Source organism: Pecten maximus, chromosome 14, assembly GCF_902652985.1.
Source record: "Pecten maximus chromosome 14, xPecMax1.1, whole genome shotgun sequence".
NCBI lineage: Eukaryota > Metazoa > Mollusca > Bivalvia > Pectinida > Pectinidae > Pecten > Pecten maximus.
The window spans coordinates 9,602,295-9,621,977 of record NC_047028.1 but is presented as its reverse complement, the minus strand read 5'-3'; the positions used below and the strand labels follow the sequence as shown (position 1 = coordinate 9,621,977).

The following is a 19,683-nucleotide window of genomic DNA, read 5'->3' as shown; positions in this document are numbered from 1 at the left end:
CAAATAGCCTTTTTGTTCTGCCCGAGACAGAAACCTTATCAGTTCCGGTCCATCGACGTCAATGAATCATGGGCCGGCTCACCATCCCAACATCACTTTATAGCTTTTGATCATTTCAACAATAAGTCGGTGTACCACTTTGTAACTTAATTAAACAGGACAGAAAATGTCCGGTTGACATTTGATAAACATATATAAAAAAGAATGGCAAAGTAAACCACACTCCCGATCGCGATCAGCAAGTAGGTTTTTTTGACAGTATCCGATATCGCACATGCAAAACTCACCTGCTCCTATCGTATCTATTAAGTCATATTTGGCGGAGACACTTTGTGGATACTCTTTTAATTTCCTTCCACTTAAATTGATTTCACCCGTGTGTTGTGCATCTTCAAATACACGATCTATAGTCCGAGAAAGTGATGTAGGGCTCTGGCTTCCAGAGCTAAATGTAGTCGCCATTTTGGTCGTTCATATTGTTTGATATTGATGTGCGCATGCTCAGTGAAATATTTTACTGTATTTCCGGTATGGCTATGACATCACTTAGGCCATGAATGCAACAAAAATGTGATGCTGGAAGCAACAATCGTACACGACTTATCTCCCTTCTTCCCTTTCATTGTAGATTAGGCTAATTCTGTCTAAAATTTGAAAACAACGTGAAACGAAAATTTTAATGGAAAAACATTGTTTTTACTAACTTGTTTTTTCGATATCGGAAGCACCCGTAATTATATACATTATCAAGGAAATGATTTTGTGTCATCCTGCAATAAATCAAATAGACTCTGCCAGTCGATCTTCATATCTTTAAGATCAGTTTTATGTAAAGAATGCCGTTCGCTTTGTTCGTTTTGTTTGTTTGTTTGTTTGTTAATGTGTTTGTTTTAGTTTTTGTGGTTTGTTTTTGTTTTAGTTTTATTTTCATTGTCGACCGTAGAAACGACTATAGTCAGTGTTCTGTCGGCGTGTATCACAAGGACTTAGCTAGTCTACAGGTTTTACAGCCTATTGTTAGTCTCGGCGACTGTAGTCAGTGTTCTGTCTAAACGTTCGTACCAAGAAGGGGGGTGGGGGTGAATATGTTGTAATCCGCGACATATTTTTGGCAATTTGGTAATAGAATTCTACATGACCCCTAGGGGCACGATGTGTGAACGTGCGGGGTCACAGAGCGCATTCTTATCTGCATTCAACTTATAAACCATTTAGGTTTAAATATAAAGAAATTTGGTAGAAATCTGTCCTCAGGGCATGAAGAGGCTACAAAACGGTCTAAAGTGCATTTTTAATTTTTTTTTATTATCTATTTTTTTTCTGACCACAGTGTGCATTTCAAAAACTAGTCAACTTATGCATCTATTAGAACTACGAATCCACTTTTGACCAATAACAATATGCATCTGACTATATAAAGTATCTTTCTGCAAAAATCATACTTATCACTGTAGGGCCACAGAATGGTCCCTCCTTTATTTCTTGACTTAGTTTTCCAGTAAAATTAAGAACATAAGAATGTCATTTCCCATATTCAAGGTCATTGGTGTCAACTTTGTGAAAACACTCATATGACTTCTGATTGAATAAAACCCCTTCAAATAAGATATCTGGCTGATAGTTCCTGGGATGACCCCATCAATGTTTGTGGAAAGAAATGACCTTGACCAATATTCAAGGTCACATGGGTCAAAGGTGGTGTTTCCAGCAATGTTAATTTCCCACAGGGGTCGGCCTAAAGATATGTTACACTTTAATCCAAAATTGATGATGCACTCACCTAATTAACTAATTACTTAACCTGATTACTAAATCAAGAACGCAGATTGTCACAAAACAGATAAAAATGAAAGATTTATTTTAACGAAATAGGAAAGTTTGAACCATAAACTAAATATCAAAATACTAAAACAGTAAATATACGTACCGTCGATAATATTCATTTTTTAAGCATTTTGTCTTTTTTTGTAAACAAATAACATTTTAAATGTCTTCCATATTCATTCCATTCAAAATCATAAATCAAAATCGTATAGAGAGCATTATTACTTATCCTAAATATCATATAAAGCACTTCTATCCTTTTTATAAAATTGTGTCTGACAGAGTCTATTAACATCTAACACAGTACAGTTCTCACAATAAAAGACAGGTGTGTAGGTGCGAGTTGTAAAGTTGTCTTTAGGAGAGACAGTAAAACTATTTTTTCGTTATTTCGTTCTGTCGCAGCGAAAAGGCGATGATAAGCTGGGTGAAATAACGAAATAACGAAATGGCACATATCAGCCACCATAGGAAACAGAAGACTTCCCCAGCTCAATTGGTTGCTTGATGTTTTAAAAGCAGATGGCAATGACTTTACTGATGATCAATAGATTGGCGTGATTCGCAAAGTGTCTCAAGAATTATCAGGAACGAAAGCCACAACATGAAGATCAAAATGTTGGTGTTGAATGTGATACGTGGCGGAACATCCCATTTTTATCCATAGAGGATCTATTTTATGGCTAGTCTTCTCACGCCACCTGTACACTGTGTATAACAAGTTTCAATCAAAACTCAACAATCTTGCCCAAGATATGGTGTCCTTGGTCCTCACGTATTTGTTCACATCATCTCCTTGGGGAAGATCTTAACCATGACGTTGAAATTCGCACTGATGAAAGAGAAATGTTGACTTCCCGGCTACTTTCCAGACTTTGGAGATAATACATATGCTATAAAAGCAGGAGTCTCCTTACTCTGCGTGTCTCCTCTTTGGATGGTGCAGATTGTAAAGCCTGGTTGGACTAGAAGTTTCTAGAAATTCTATCATATTCAAATTTACACTACAAACTACGATGATGCCGACTGCTGTTGTTCTGGGTAAAAGTGAAGACATCATGGAAACATTGTTGAACTCTTTAATATGTCAATTTCCAGTGTAATCAAAAACATTTAATTCCATTATAGTAAAAACATTACACGTGAACATCTTACAAGAGAAAATGTTCTGGAGCACAACACAGTGTTATGCGAAGCATTTTTTTTTTTTGGCTAGTGGACGACTGTCATTAGTGACGGTAGATATATGTTTCTACCCAAGAGTTCGACCACAAGCTCCAGAGGATGTGATATCTTACTGTGGCCAGAAGAAGCGGCGAAGTTCATGGCATAAGCCCTGCCTGATGGTTCTCGACACAGTAGGACCTTTTCCCGGAAGCAATAATGATGCGAGAATTACAAAAGCCATCATGATGAGCCTCTCCTTGCCGGAGAGAAATGACAAATGTTATCTTGAAAGTCGTCATGTTAAGTCTGCCCAGGTTTTATATAAGATGACATCTTTGTTGTCAAACCATGTGATTCCAAATTTGGCAAAACATCCCTAAACCTACGGTCCCAGGGGAGCCCCACCATCCATTATTCAATGTTAGATCTCTTTGCCCAATAATACTCCAGACCAGATTTCATCAAAATCCATTCAGGCCTCCAATACTAGTAGGGATTTTAGGGAAATGTCGACGGATGCCAGACGACAGACGATGGACACTGTGCCATAACATAAGCTCACAGGCCCTTCGGGCTAGATGAGTTAAACATGACATTCTTTGATATTCTTTCAAAATTCGATAGAAGGAAATCACACCCCTCGGTATTCATTCTAAATTTGGCAAAAATGACATCCCTCTGTGTTCATTCAAGATTTGATAAAAACGAGATACCAGAGACCCACCACCTAGTGATATTTTCTCTTTTTCTTCTTAATTATTCGAAAACAAGCTGAACCTACATATTGAATCTGAGAAAGATCCATCAAACAAACTTAAACTAATATCAGCTGAATCGTATTGAATTTCCACAAATATTGATGGACTTCCTGAGAAATAGTGATAACACACTTGAACTCACAAAATTCAAAATGGCAGCCATTGGCGATCTTATCTACACAACTGGGAGTCAAAGGGAACCTACATATGAAATTTGTGAAATATCTATGAAGACCTCTCTGAGAAATAGAGAAAACAAACTTCAACGGTCAACATTCAAAATGGCCGTTTTTTGGCTATCTTGTTTTCAGATCAGACTCAAAATGCAATATGCACAACTAGGGACCAAGGGGAATCTACATATGGAATTTGAGAAAGATCAATTTCTGAGAAATAGCAATAATAATAATTTTTTAAGGATAGAAGGACAAACAGAGGAAAAACACCAGACAAAGAGGGATTTGATTAGCCCACCATATGATGACAACCCTTCTGTGTTCATTTAAAATTCAGTAAAAATTACATCCATCAGGGTACATTGTGGGAGTTCATTCTAAAGATTGTCATTTTAAACAGATTTTAATCTAGTCCCTTTTCTCTATAATGATATATATTTTTGTCAAATCGACTGACCTACTTCCAAGTGAAACAACATTTAAAAGGCGAACATATTTGGGACATTTGATTTTTGATAACTTTTCACTTTAAAATGCTTATTTTTGAGGACTGCTGCATGATAATAGAATATAATGGCTCGGGACGACTGACCTACTTTTAAGTGAAACAACATTTAAAAGGCGAACATATTTAGAATATTGTTGATAACTTTTCACTTTAAAATGCTTATTTTTGAAGACTGCTGCATGATAGAAAGGCAAAAGTGGCTCGCCAATTTGTCTTTCTTTACCCTCGCCAAAATACAGCTTATATTTTAAGACACTGTCTTTGCTTTCTCTATGTATTTGGACCGGTGGGTGTATTATGACAATGCGGCGCCAACTACAGGATAAATGTACACACATACTGTAACAAATTCTCCAGGCCCTGTGATATACCACTCTTTACTAAGTGAGGGTATAATTATTTATAGTGTTAATGAATAATCAAAACAGACAATTCCATATTTTTTATGACATTTAATGTCTTCAATTTTGATACAAATTGTATATAGTTTGAAGTAACAATTAAGATACTTCATAAATATTAAGTCACACACACACACATATCTACTCTAGTGTTCTTCCATTCAACCTCGCATCCCTTTTACAGTACAGTACATTTATCTGCTAGATACAACCACAGAATTGCCAGTGGTGTTACGATGATATATCGACATCTAGCACTCTAAAAATACATGATTATACAATAAATTTTAATCCCATCTGCACAATTTGAAAGATAACGTCTTGCTACAGACACAATATTGAAATCGTGTCTATACCTGGAGTAATCTTAAATCTATTTGCATCTTTCAGACATACTGTTCCACAGAAACCAAACATATAACAACACTACTTTCTGCACCTGTGTTTTACCATTAAGTACTGTACACAATTAAGTTGCAGTATTACAATTTAGAACTACAGTTGTACTTAGAACAGAAAACAAAAACCCTGCAAAGACTTTCAATTCCAACTTTATATATATTGATGCTGTCAAGTTAACCTACATCTTTACTTTTATTGTAATAGCATGATTTAAATTTTTCTATTATTATTTTTCAATTTCGAGATATTGAAATTCGTGTTTTCCCAACTTACTGTGTCTATATGTTCCAGTTGATATGACATTCAAGGACTCATTTCAAATACCAAGGTTTTGTGACAGATGTTGACTGCTGGTGTAAAACATAGAACATATGGTTTCCAGAGATACAGGCCCATAAAGACAGAAGTATAACGGTCAGTTATATTTCAATGGGAATCACATATGATATACATATCATTTCACATTTTCATATCAAAGTTATTTAACTCCCTATTTATTAAGATGTACTTAAGTCTCATTCTCATTTGATCAAATTTTTACTCGATAAAGATTATTTTCAGTTTGATTTAAACAACAGCAACAAAAGCACTATAGAAAACACTACAACATTTGTTCAAATGTGATCTAATATGTATGAAAAAATTCTACTTGAAATGATATATCGAGGAAACCATATGGACTTCATCATTCATGGTACGAAAGTGATGTTCACATGATTACATGGTGTTCATCGTAATCATTCTCCACATGATTATTCTATTTATCATACAACTGGCCAATGCTTGGTATAAATTAAGCCCAGGTGTATTTCTGCACAAATGTAAAAGTGTTTTCTCATTGTCAATAACACAGCTCTTTACTTTAAATGCAACGCCCCCTGGGCTTATTACAGGTAAATAGAGTTTGTGTTGTAGTCATTGTCGTCACCATTACAGACTATGTGTCGTAGTCATCATCCTCATGTTTGCGTTTGAGTGGGTTTGATATAAGTGATGAAGTGGTAGAGGAGATTGGCTGTATTCGTATAGAAGGCTGGCTGCCAGGTAAGGAGGCAGTGACCTGCTGATTGGACGATAGCATGGAGACTGACGGAGACGTCTGGGGCAAACTTGTCACTTTCATCTTTGGAGCATATGATGCCAAGGATCCTCCTGTACATAAAACATTATCTTAAGTAATAAACATAACGTCACAAAATGTCCAGTTTATAACTCTGATTCAATTGTTTTAAGCTTTATGTACATACAGTACAACTGTTCATGTTTATGTTATTTTTAGAGTAAAGTGGTATACCTGTAAGAACATTGATGAGCACAATTGTTCATATTTATGTTATTCTCAGGGTAACTAGGTATTTGTAAGAACATTGTTGAGTATAACTGTTCATGTCATGTTATTTTGAGGTTAACTAGGTACCTGTAAGAACATTGTTGAGCATAACTGTTCATGTTATGTTATTTTGAGGGTAACTAGGTACCTGTAAGAACATTGTTGAGTATAACTGTTCATGTATGTTATTTTGAGGGTAACTAGGTACCTGTAAGAACATTTTTGAGTACAACTGTTCATGTTTGTTATTTTGAGGGTAACTAGGTACATGTAAGAACATTGTTGAGTATAACTGTTCATGTTTGTTATTTTGAGGTTAACTAAGTACCTGTAAGAACGAAGTAAGTGAAATATTATAGGCCTTTTTTGGTGTTTTCTTTTTCATTGTCATTTACAATGTATATAAATAAGGTAGTCTGATGAAAAACACATTAAGAATATATTGCTGCAATGTTGTAACTGAATTGCTTGATGATTTCCTATAAATAGTAGCAGTGGTTTTGACCTTTAAACCCTAAAACAGTTGATCTGTTAGCATAATGGTTGATAATATACCAGACGAAATGCTCCAGTGATCACATTGATAATAAGATATGATATTCATGGTGACAATCTAAACTCTCTAGAGAATGTATAAAAACTTTGACAAACCTCCTGCAATCCTGATTGCTGGTTTTGTTAGAACTGTTGGCTGTGATGATGGTTTGGTTACTATGGTAACCGTTGGTATGGAAACACTTTTTGTAACAACAGTGAGACCACTTCCACTGATTTTACCTGGAAATAAAATTGGTATTGAGATTATAATTAGTATATATGCTCTTAATCAAGCTACATCATATATATGGTTCATAATTGATCCTAACTTGCAACTATTAAAGTCAAAAGGCATAAAGCATATTGGTTGTAGAGGATTCCTTTAACAGGATATCCCTCAGTAACAGTGAGTGGTAGCACAAAATTAAATAATCCAGAGATTCTTGATTGTTCGATTCTTTCTTGTTTTTTTTAATGGCCACATGTGACCTTTATCTTTTCAATTTAAGCGATGATGATCTGATGTAGAATCTACCATACTATGATGTCCCTGATCATCAAGTATATCTATATAGGTAAATGTATTATATTATTAGGAATTAGATGGTATACTGTGGTGTAAATATGAACCTAACCTGTCGAGATCAAGATATACTGTAATCAGTCATGAGCAGGAACAATGATGACAAATCAGAAAGAAAATTAGAAAATGTCTGCAAGTCATAAATGCCCCCACTGCCACTAGACACCTGAAACCTGAGCAGTTTCCAATGATTTGATAGTTACATTGCATCTGGACATGACAGGACTGAGAACAGGACAGGACAGACATGGCTACAATATATATGACTCCTCCCTCCATTTCATAGCGGGGGCATAGAAAATGCATGTATTCAACTTATTTGGATTATTAATTAAGTAATTCAACAACAAAGAAGGTTTCAAGAAGGATGACTCCCCAACATATGTAACTTCTGATGACAAACCATGAGGTGTGATGTTGATTCGCTGATGAGATAAAGATCCTCCGGGAATCTGATTCATTCCAATCTGTATCCTTGATTGATGCTGAAAAAAAAAAATTAAATGTGTACTGTTAGTATGATAATGATCTCTAAAAAAGTTTTCTTTTTCGAAATAACTGGATTTGAAACATTTCTCGTTTTTAACCTTTTTACATTTTTTTTAAAATTGATTACAATTAACGATTCGACACACAGTTTTAAGTAGCTATTGATGTGATAATAACACACACAAAAATCTTCTTAACGTTTTTCCAAAGTGCTGTAAAAAATTCTTTGAATCAGATCTGATTCGAGCTTGGAGGTATATCGTCCTGGGAAGTTTAACCTGGCATGTTATATGGAAGGAAATGACTGGAAGTCTATACAAGTCAAGTTAGTAGGAGGGTCACCAGTAGTTGAAGATGTCATCAACAATGAATTAAAGGTGAGTTAACATTGTATTTTATCTCTTTGCCTACTAATTAAAAATATAACTGTGAAGAACTATGTGCATGTCAATATCACTAGCTGTCATTGAGGCAAATCCGGCCCAGCTTAGCTATCAAAAACTTCTGTTTTCAAAATACCACTGCATTCTATTATGACAAGCAACAAATCCTTTAGATATATATCGAAAACAAATATGGAAGTCAAATATAATCAAGAGGCAGTTTTTGTTGCTGTTTTATATTCAAAATTTTATATATTTACCTTCTTTGACACTCGGTGGCCAGCCATTTTGTAGTTGGGTGCTGACAGGCAGTATCTATCTGGTGGTAGACGGAGACCAGTGTAAGGTTTGATCAGTGGTAAAACCTGGCCATTCTTATGTTTGGCTATATCCATCAGCAGCTTCATAAAATCAAACAACATAGCAATATGAATGGAATACAGACATCTCATAATACACAGCAAGTAATATTGTGTGAATTTAATATACATTGTACATCTGAAATATCTATTATTATGTAAATTAATATAAATTTACATAAAAACATGTACAAATGGTTGTTTTCCTGGAATCTTATTTCAACAATGGTTATTTAATATCTTCAAGATCAACTGAAGTGAAGCAATTGGTCCCAGCGCTAGCTCTATACTCATATTGTCATTAGCTTATGTACTTAGTATTTACATTCAAATGGTTCAGCTTTAACTCCAACCTTGAGTTAATGATGAACTTTGGAAAGTTAATGACAATAGCTGAGACTACCAGTTCTATACTACACACTTACATCTCTTGGTGGTGGGTTAGTGAATGAGTGGTCCATCCTACACTGGATAGCCATCTTGGTGTCTTCAAGATCAATGTTCTTCTTGCTTGCATGAGTGGAATAAACTTTGGCATCATCCAAAATATCTGTGACATATCCTGCTCAAAGAAAAATATCAAAATGTGACTTACTTTAAATTAGTTTAATACATGACTTTGATAATAACATATACACATAACTACTTCTGTAATGGAACAGCAGCTAATGTACACAGTACAAAGTCAAACTCCAAACTTCATCTAACATTAATCAAGAAAACAATTTGTTTCCCCATGAGAGACTCCTGTAAAAACTACATTAACATGGCGTTACAAACTATACCCTCTCCTGAATAAGAACTTGCCTGCAATCCTGTGACCAGCTGGTACTACTAAACAGTACTAGTCGGACAAAACCCCCATTCTATCTGGGGTACCTGATCAGGGGATACTGCTATTTTAGTTTAAACAACATTGTCAACTCTGTGTCTTGTACACGTGAAATTAAACTAATTGCAGATGATTATCATGATTATCTCATCTACAGAAGCATCAAGTTACTAGATTACCATAAGGCAATACAGTCTGACCTTCAATCTTCAAGTCTTGAAAGGCAAAATGGCAAATAAACTTCAATGCACAACCACAACAAAAAAATGCATTATCCATTCAATGTAACACAGGGTATGATTAATTAAATTTAAATCCAATAGGGATCAAACCGGGGACCTCTGGCTTACTAGCTAGATATACATAGTCTTACACTCAGTCAGTCACTATCTCTTCCGACCTCAGCTGGAATAGTCACATGTACATCAGCTCTACTGGCCATGAAGTAAAGCTAATACAATAAGACCCTAGACTCCTCTAGTTGAAATCCGTCATTGTGTACAAAGGAGGTCAAGAAACAAGTACCACCTTGTCCAAGTCCCATTTATTTAGCCCAAATGATTTATGCTAAATAATACAATGGAACATTTATTTAAATTTAACTTACAGTTCTTTATTCTTTAGTTTATGAGCCAGTTATGTACTTACGAAAGAAACACTAGTATCTACAGTACTACATATACTTTGATTACACCAGTATCCGTCAAAACTGGAGTCGCTGCTTAATGTTGTGTACATTATTTGGTAGGTGGTTCGCTTACAAGGATGTGTTCAAAGAATATACATTAATATATTATACTCACTGTAGACAAACTCCAACATAGCATTTATAAGCCGTGGCTCGTATTCTAAAACCCCCATATCTTTCAGTATAGCTGCCATAACTTGGGCATCGCGCGGCGTACTCCTCGCAGGTGCTGCCATTTTGTTTTACTTTGAGAGTAGCTTAAAATTACGGAATTTCAAGTGAAAACTACAGAATATTTATTTTTCGCGAAATAACATTTCTTATCATTAATAACGTTAAATGAAATTTTTTTAAATTGGACAAAATAATTACTTTACACTATCGAATCAATCCTTCATCATATCTCTATAAATGTTTATTTCGTTTCGGAAAAAAATTACAATATTCAGTTTCTAAATTAATATAACCCGCAGGTAATGGCCGAAATGGGCCACTTTTCGATGGTCGCCGTTTTTGCTGCGCTAATTTTTCTAACCTGGAGAGATCTTACACACACTGAAACGTCACACGATGTACACAAGGACATTAAAGCTCCTAAATTTGCGAAAATGGCAGCACCAACGATAAAATTCTTGTTTTGGTAAGGAACGAGTGATGGGCATTTATTGTCATGTGATTCATAAAACGTAGATTGGACATGAGTCGGCATAATGTTCGATATAATTTCCATAAAACATGGTGATAGTGTTAATCATACTAAGTGATGTTACCGAAACGATATCATAACATAAATCTAGGTACAATATGTTGTTATCTGCCACGTTCATGTTTTCGTCATTGAACTACGGAAAGATGACGTGTTAGTTAACGTTGGGTAGATATATATAGGTCGGTACGTACACGGTAGGTCGGTACCCGGTAGGCCTAGGTCGTTTCGGTACCCAAAGAAGACTCTTACCAGGACGTTTCGGTACTTATATTTGTTGTATTGTAAGAGACCTCAGGTCTTTGCATACTTGTAAAATTCCCCGGCTCCTATGTAGATTGACAAAAATGCTTTTCCAGAATTGGAGTCGTCATGATATTAATAAAACTTTCAAAATCAAAGCACAGAAGTTTTATAAATAAGAATAATAAAATCCATATAAAAACAAAAGAATTATCTTACACAGGGTACTTTATATTGATTATCATATATTCTTATGAATAGAGCTTCAAACTTCTGTAAAGCAAAGCTCAATTTTTAATTATCTTATTCAGATCTTGATCTGTTCAGTCCTGAAAAACTTAATGAGGTGTTTCCGCCCAATTGCAACCAATTCTATTTTTGCCATTTTCAAGGAAGGACTATTAAAGTCAAGATTGAGGATTACTTGTCTATAGTAACCTAAGTAAAAACAATTCAAGAATAAAGATATTTCCTCACCTACATATATACTATATTATTTTTTTGGTGCTTCATTTAGGAGTTTGTAGCTGAGTTTCAATGGAATATCTCCTAAAATTCAAAAATGATATAAATACGTATTTTTGTTGTTAATGATACTTATTATTTACTAAGGCAGATATGTTGTTTGTTATAAAATGGCTACATTTCATCAATTATGTATTCATATAACTGTCATTTTCACTGGGCAATGTTGTTGGCCATGCACTCGGCAATACCCCTTAATGTATTTGTATTAATGATATATCTTCTAGTAAGTGAAACACGTGCATATAGGTGCAATGTAAAGAATGGTAATTATATGATAAAACATTAACAGTCTCACTGTCTGGGCTAATGAAATAAAGGAACTGGGTAGAGAAGTTGTAAACAGTAAGTTTTCCATCATTAAACAAATGTGATATCACAATGTCATCTATTTTTGATGTCACAATGGTGTTTTAACGTGTCTCACAGTATTTATGACATGCCAAAACATTCCATATATGTGAAGAAGTGTATTGTTTGTGTTGCAGCTACTCCTGAGGGTACAGGAAGGTCTATGACCAGTACTTCCATGCTCTTCAGGAGCGTTTTCCGTCTTTAATCGTTGAGGGCGACAATTACCCGCCGCCTTCCGGTAAAGCCGCAATTGCACAGTTTCTAAGTATTGCCAAGCTATTTATAATTGCCATGATTGTATCAGGACAAAATCCCTTCCCTCATCTCAACATGGAGACACCTAGCATATTCACCTGGGCCCTCTCCAACAAGGCAAGTAAACTAATGATAAACAGTGTGGTAATATGAATGGAGAAAACATGCTGTTGTGTTTAATATTTATATGTAGAGGATATTTAATGATATTCATTTAAACACTTATATTATCATTATGTCTTAAGATTGAAGGAATATCAGTATATTATCATTATGTCTTAAGATTGAAGGAATATCAGTATGTTCTGTCATATGAGTCGGTGCATGTGGAATATGTAAATGTGTTTGATATTTGACATTTTCTACTCATATTCTTTACTGCAAGACAAATGAAAAGCAAATCTTGATCTGCATCCTAAAATGATGTCAGATATACGTACTGTACAGCAGCAAATGATTGTAATATGTCCGGGGGACCAGGGCTTTTTCTGGGGGCTTTTTGGGGCCGTTAATGGACCCCATTCCCAATTGAAATTATTTCATATTTAAGCCAAATTCCCAAAATTTACAGTTTACTCCTAAAAATATCTTTCCCAATTCACCAATTTTCTTCCCAAAATAAGACAAAAAGGCCCTTTCCCAGTCCCTTGAGAAAAAGCCCTGGGGACATGCTGACTTATTCTTCCTCAATCAAATTTCACTAATAAAGTAAAACCTATTTTTCCTTCTACAAGGTCATTAAAAACTCTGTAATGATTTAATATGAATGTCTGCTGCAGTACTTAGCCAAGGTACAGTATAACAAGATGTTGTTTTTTTTTGTTTTTAGATCTATGCCTGTTTAATGATATTCTTTATCAGCAATGCAGTAGAGGGACAGATGATTTCTACAGGCGCCTTTGAAGTTTCATTTAATGGTGAGTCTAGAGCAGTTAAATTGAAAAACACCTGCCTGGTGATAAATGGTTTGATATTGTGTCATATTTCAGTTCTGGCTGAAAAAAATGGGGTTTGTGTGAAATTTTTTAACAGGTAAATGGAGACAAACACATACATACTGCACGCATCAAGCATATGTACATATGGGAGCCTGTCCTTAAATGACTATAGCTATTGGTAGAATGTTTAACAATACAAAACCAAACAAACAAATGATTTATAATGAAATATGATATAAATAATAGTCAAACACTTTAATATAATGCTTGGATGTTATATTCCTAATAAGGTAATTTCTAGGCATTATGTAAAAAAAAGATACCTTGTACTGCTGGTAATATTTAAATGTTTTACACAGAATTAATATGCCATTGTTATTTTTTGCTATTTATTGACCAATTTAAAATACATAATGTATACCCAATACAGGACAGGAAGAAAAATTTCAGCATCAGTGGTCCTTAAGTTCAGGATAGTTAAGGTTTAAAATTACTATCCGTAGTAGTTCGATTAAACTGAATTCATAGTATCTTAAAAGACTCTTAGTAAAAGGTAAAAGTTTAAGAGAATTTGCATTTTCAATTTGTTAAGTAGTTACCAATATTTACTTGCCCACCAAATCTACTGACTCCTGGCCATCAGACCTGGATTTTTTCCTTCCCTGCAACATGTATATGTCATTACACAATTTGAAGACCAACGTTTGTTTACATTGCCACAGATGTCCCCATTTGGTCTAAGCTACAAACAGGAAGAATCCCTGCCCCCGGAGAAATGTTCCAGATCATTGAAAACCAAATGAATTTGAACCCTAATCAGCCTGTTCAGAATATGTAGTGTGTTCACCACAGTACCAGCTCAGCAGAAGTACAGGTATGTATAGATTGGTTCAGTGATCATGTCCGCCATAATACTGGCTCAGCAGTAGTACAGATATTTATAGATTGGTTCAGTGATCATGTCCACTATAGTACTGGCTCAGCAGTAGTAGAGATATTTATAGATTGGTTCAGTGGTCATGTCCACCATAGTACTGGCTCAGCAGTAGTAGAGTTATTTATAGATTGGTTCAGTGGTCATGTCCACTATAATACTGGCTCAGCAGTAGTAGAGTTATTTATAGATTGGTTCAGAAGTCATGTCCACTATAATACTGGCTCAGCAGTAGTAGAGGTATTTATAGATTGGTTCAGTAGTCATGTCCACTATAATACTGGCTCAACAGTAGTAGAGGTATTTATAGATTGGTTCAGTAGCCATGTCCACTATAGTACTGGCTCAACAATAGTACAGGTATTTATAGATTGGTTCAGTGGTCCTGTCCACTAAACTGATATGTAATTTTATTCCAAATTAATAGAATTTTGATTCATAGTGATCGAAATTATAAAACGTTAATATTGAGAGGTAAATACAATCTGTATAAAATTAGATCTTTGTAAATTTAATTTTATTTGCAGGAATTTCAGTCACAGATGTTGGCATTGATTACAAGACATTGAATCCTATCATGAAATTCTGAAGAATGACGGTCTTTGTTGAAAATAGCCATGCTGTCTACAAAGAACCTGAGGAGCCTATCAGAGGAAGTGTTGCATTCACTGTCAGCCAATCACAGACAAGATCTGTGTCTGTTCTTGTACTTCTGTTCCGTGGTCAGAAAATATTTATAATGCTGGGTTTGTCATTTCTTCATGGACACAAAACACATGTACCGTATGTGCAATTTTATGAAATCATGTGCAAAATTTTGTAAATTGTCCTTGATTATTGAGAACTATTGAAGAAGTAACACATGCCCTTATCCAGATACCCAGAAAATTTCCATAAGATTCATCCATTAAATTTTCTTTAAGATACCTTTTGTAGTTATATCGGAATTATCTGGGGTATAAAAAGTAAAAAAAAAAAAAAGAAAAAAAAAAATCTGGATATTTGTTTATATGAAAATATTCATTTACGTACCTTCTTGTGTATATTCAGTTTATTTTCAAAGGTTTTGTTTTTGTTTTCTACAGTTTTAAGTATTTGATAAAAAAAACATCAGGGGACAAATAGCACTAATTAGGAGAAAATTAAAAACAGAATCAGAAAACTACTCAATAGTTGATTTGAAACAATGTTTTGTTTTAATACGATTGTGTTCATTTTTTTTTTTACACAATGTTTAAGCTGGAATTGATCAACTCTCATGTTGAATATAATAGTTATTACATTGCTAAGTTTAATGTAGGTGCGAGTTGGAGTAACACTAGATATGGTAAGAGTTGAGGATAATTGATAAAGGGGAGTCATATGTGAGGTAATCCGTGATTGTGTTGTAAAATTTTGTGAATGCTAGGGTAAGAATCATGTGAATGACTCGGTATATATTGTGTCGTGTAATCTTTGTCTCTCAGCTTGGTAATGTGTCAAAGGAAAATATAGTTTACACAGAAAAAACATGGATTATTTGGACTGGGTAAAAATATACATGTACCATCAAAAATTGAAAAAAAAAATATTAAAAGTTTGTGGTTGGTATCTTACACATGGTTAAAATGTGTTGCTGTTTTCTTTATTCAAGATATATTTTGTAGTTAGTTGAAATGGAAATAATACAAGGCTTAAAACTGATTAACTCCCCTGAAATGGAAGTTTGTTCTGAAAATTTCATTTCTTTCTCTCTCCCCATTCTTAATTTCCAAGAATGATTTTGCTCATTCTCTAGAATAATGCTCCTTTTACAAGCCTTTCCTGGTCCCTTATAAATATGAATACATAATAAAATTGTGATTGCATCTCATCCAGCAAAATCACGCTTGCAAATATTTTGGAAAACAATTGTGACTCAGCAAGGCAGTTAAGAGAAATATTAAATTTCCAACTCAAACAAACCAGATATTTATTAAAACTAAGAAATGTAATAAAGACTTTCCCATGTGATGTGATATACAGCCAGGAAAGCTCAATTAGTGACTATTATAAGATAAAATCGGAGATATCATTTAAGTTTATAAATAGTTACAAATTTTGTGGAGGAAAAAAAGAACAAATTATGCAATTATATACCGGTAGCTGATTATCATTAATTAGAGACTTTTCTGTATGTATATTAATATATGTATAGGTAACGTATAGTGGATGTTGAAATGAGTGATAATTATATTTAATGGAAGAATGGGGATATTTTGTGTTCTTTTTAAATCCTTTCATTTTCTCTTTAACATGAACATTTAAAATAAAGCTCACATATGATATTGTACTGTCTTGAGATTTTCATTTTTTGACACCAAACCTGTGAGCATTTTACTTGTGAGTTCCATATCCGGGGACTCCTAATCCTAATAACTCGACCATTCAGGAGACTGTAACTTCTAAAATATTCATTGATTACAGCATAACCTGCTGCAGTCAAGCTATTAATTGTTCTTATGAGATTTAATTGGAAACATTCTTGTTCAGGGAAGGTGTTGTATGGGAGGCCAGGTCAACATGGTTCCTCTAAAGGATATCAACACCAGATTTGAAAAAAAAAAGAATATTAAAACCTTGCTATATAATATTGTAAGTGAAGTTTAAAAGGCATGACTTGATATGGAGTCTGTGATAGGATAGTTGATAGAGCTGTATTATAATGTATTATATTGTCCTATAATCAGGTTTTTCATTCAGATATTTTTTGTTACCATACCCTCATCCAGTGTATTAATCAGAAAGATTTTTTTTTATACTGGTACTTTTTCCTTTTAAATGAAATTGCAGATTTCTGTAAGAATAAGAATCGTAGAAATATACCTATGACACAAAAGACTTGTACAATCAGGCAGTCTGAATTCCACATTTAAAATCTCAAACAAAAGCAATGCCACTATGATCATACAAACAATTAATAAATGAATTATGAAGAAGTATTTGATAATGTGGACTTAATATTAACAATAGATATGTAATATTCTGTACTTGCACTTTGAATTGAGCTTAATTTGTTCTTCAGGGATACTTCTTGCGTACTCGCAGTTACTCCTAATTAGTGTACCGACAGTTTGGCTGAAAATCAACTCAATCTGTGTACGTCACTTCACAACTTTTTTGTCAAGTGATTTTGTTGATTTATAACTGATAACAGGAATTGAAATAATAAAATCCTATGGTGTTCTTATTCTGTTCTGCCACATATAAACTTTGATAATTGTGAAAATAATTTAAGTCTTTTTATATCTGTTGAATATCAAAATGTTACATTCCATTTAAATAATTAATTTTAAGTTTTTATAGGCTCAAATTTTGCAGTTTTCAAAAAAGAATCCATTATTGTGGGCATTTGAATTTTTGGCTTGATAGTATTTGATCAAGAATTTCACTAAAATTCATTTTATATACATAAATGTAGTTACAGCACACTTACTTGGTAGCTACAAATATCAAAACACCTTCAATGAATTTTTTTGATATGTAACAATATTTATAAACAGATCCATTTCAGTTTGAATTGTTAATGAACATGATATTGGTATGAGTGACGTTTTGTTGATTTTGTACAAAATGCATGATAATCATCAGTTTTTTTTTTGAAGGATGGAGGTGTCGTCTTTATATTTATTTCATTTCTTTATCTCTTGCTGCTTAACATTAATTGGTTAGTAATCAGTATTCATTTTTATTTCGAGAGTTATGCTATACTTAAAGACATGCAAATCATTTCATTTACATACAGTGTAGATTATAACTTAACAACAATGGTCTAATTTTGACTTTAAACAATGTTATAAATATGAAGAGTAATCCACTAAAAACCGAAACATTTGGAGAATTTTCTGCCTTTTTCGTTTTTGTATGAAAAATGTGTTTTCAGGCATTGAAATGATCAAAACCTTCCCCTATTTTTGCTTATTGCAGTTTTCGTTTCAAATTTTGGTTGTTTATTTATGAGGAAGAAAAACATTCACTTTGTGTAATTCATTATGTTCTGATGTTTATTAATAAATATATACATGTGTTAAAAAGCTTCATTCTTTTGTTGGCGTCCTTGATTCAATGATATAAAGAATGGTAGTAAATGTAGACATAGGTGTTTAGCTCCGTGAATAGTCCAAGAACGATTATGACATTGTATACATGTATAGATATTATGTACATGAACTAATCGGCCTTGTACATTCCATCATCGTTGATATTTTTGTACAGATCTGCCCAGTACGTCGCATCATCGTTGGTATTTTGTACAAATCTACCCCGTATGTCCAATCATCCTTGATATTTTGTACAAATCTACCCTGTATGTCCCGTAATCATTGATATTTTGTACAAATCTACCCAGTATGTCCCATCATCCTTGATATTTTGTACAAATTTACAGTGTATGTCCCATCATCTTGATATTTTGTACAAATCTACCCAGTATGTCCCATCATCCTTGATATTTTGTACAAGTTTACAGTGTATGTCCCATCATACTTGATATTTTGTACAAATCTACAGTGTATGTCCCATCATCCTTGATATTTTGTACAAATCGACCCTGTATGTCCCGCCATCCTTGATATTTTGTACAAATCTACCCTGTGTGTCCCATCATTCCTGATATTTTGTACAAATCGACCCTGTATGTCCCGCCATCCTTGATATTTTGTACAAATCTACCCTGTGTGTCCCATCATTCCTGATATTTTGTACAAATCTACCCTGTATGTCCCGTAATCATTGATATTTTGTACAAATCTACCCTGTATGTCCCATCATCTTGATATTTTGTACAAATCAATCTTGTACCTCCCGTCATCCTTGATATTTTGTACAAATCTACCCTGTATGTCCCATCATACTTGATATCTTGTACAAATCTACCCTTAATGTCCCAACATCCTTGATATTTTGTACAAATGTACCCTTTATGTCCCGTCATACTTGATATTTTGTACAAATCGACCCTGTATGTCCCATCATCCTTGATATTTGTACAAATGTACCCTTTATGTCCCATCATCCTTGATATTTTGTACAAATCTACCCTTTATGTCCCAACATCCTTGATATTTTGTACTTTATCCTGTTTGTCCCGTCATACTTGATATTTTGTACAAATCTACCCTGGTGCCCCATCATCCTTGATATTTTTGAAGCGCACAAGGGGTCTTGATGTAGGAGGAAACCGGAGTACCCAGAGAAAACTCGGAAATGAAAATAATGGTAGTGTGAAGTTAAAATACAGGCTTGGTTGAACTCCTGTGATACAATTCTGTCAG

At 34.1% G+C, this 19,683-nt stretch overlaps 3 protein-coding genes across 9 annotated transcripts in view; 1 reads left to right on the top strand and 2 right to left on the bottom strand.

The window, feature by feature from the left end:
• The window catches only part of LOC117342358 (leucine-rich repeat and calponin homology domain-containing protein 2-like), a 98,313-nt gene extending 97,824 nt beyond the window's left edge, over window positions 1–489 (bottom strand). For all 7 annotated transcript variants that reach the window (XM_033904504.1, XM_033904502.1, XM_033904505.1 and 4 more), the window contains exon 1: window positions 288–489. In XM_033904504.1, coding sequence (XP_033760395.1) covers window positions 288–462 — 175 coding nt within the window. In that variant the 5' untranslated portion in view covers window positions 463–489. The remainder of the gene's footprint in view (window positions 1–287) is intronic.
• A 4,381-nt stretch (window positions 490–4,870) lies between these two features.
• On the bottom strand, window positions 4,871–10,673 carry LOC117342446 (transcription initiation factor TFIID subunit 9B-like). Its single transcript, XM_033904605.1, has 6 exons — window positions 10,553–10,673; window positions 9,343–9,479; window positions 8,819–8,959; window positions 8,090–8,171; window positions 7,218–7,343; window positions 4,871–6,388 (listed from the first exon to the last, which is right to left on the bottom strand). The coding sequence occupies exons 1-6, from the start codon at window positions 10,671–10,673 to the stop codon at window positions 6,174–6,176; spliced, it is 822 nt and encodes a 273-aa protein (XP_033760496.1). The 3' UTR covers window positions 4,871–6,173.
• Window positions 10,674–10,902: 229 nt separating this feature from the next.
• Window positions 10,903–18,450, top strand: LOC117342904 (thioredoxin reductase-like selenoprotein T1b). The gene is made up of 5 exons (XM_033905200.1): window positions 10,903–11,077; window positions 12,400–12,637; window positions 13,350–13,437; window positions 14,181–14,332; window positions 14,920–18,450. The coding sequence occupies exons 1-4, from the start codon at window positions 10,914–10,916 to the stop codon at window positions 14,294–14,296; spliced, it is 606 nt and encodes a 201-aa protein (XP_033761091.1). The 5' UTR covers window positions 10,903–10,913; the 3' UTR covers window positions 14,297–14,332; window positions 14,920–18,450.
• Window positions 18,451–19,683: the final 1,233 nt, after the last annotated feature.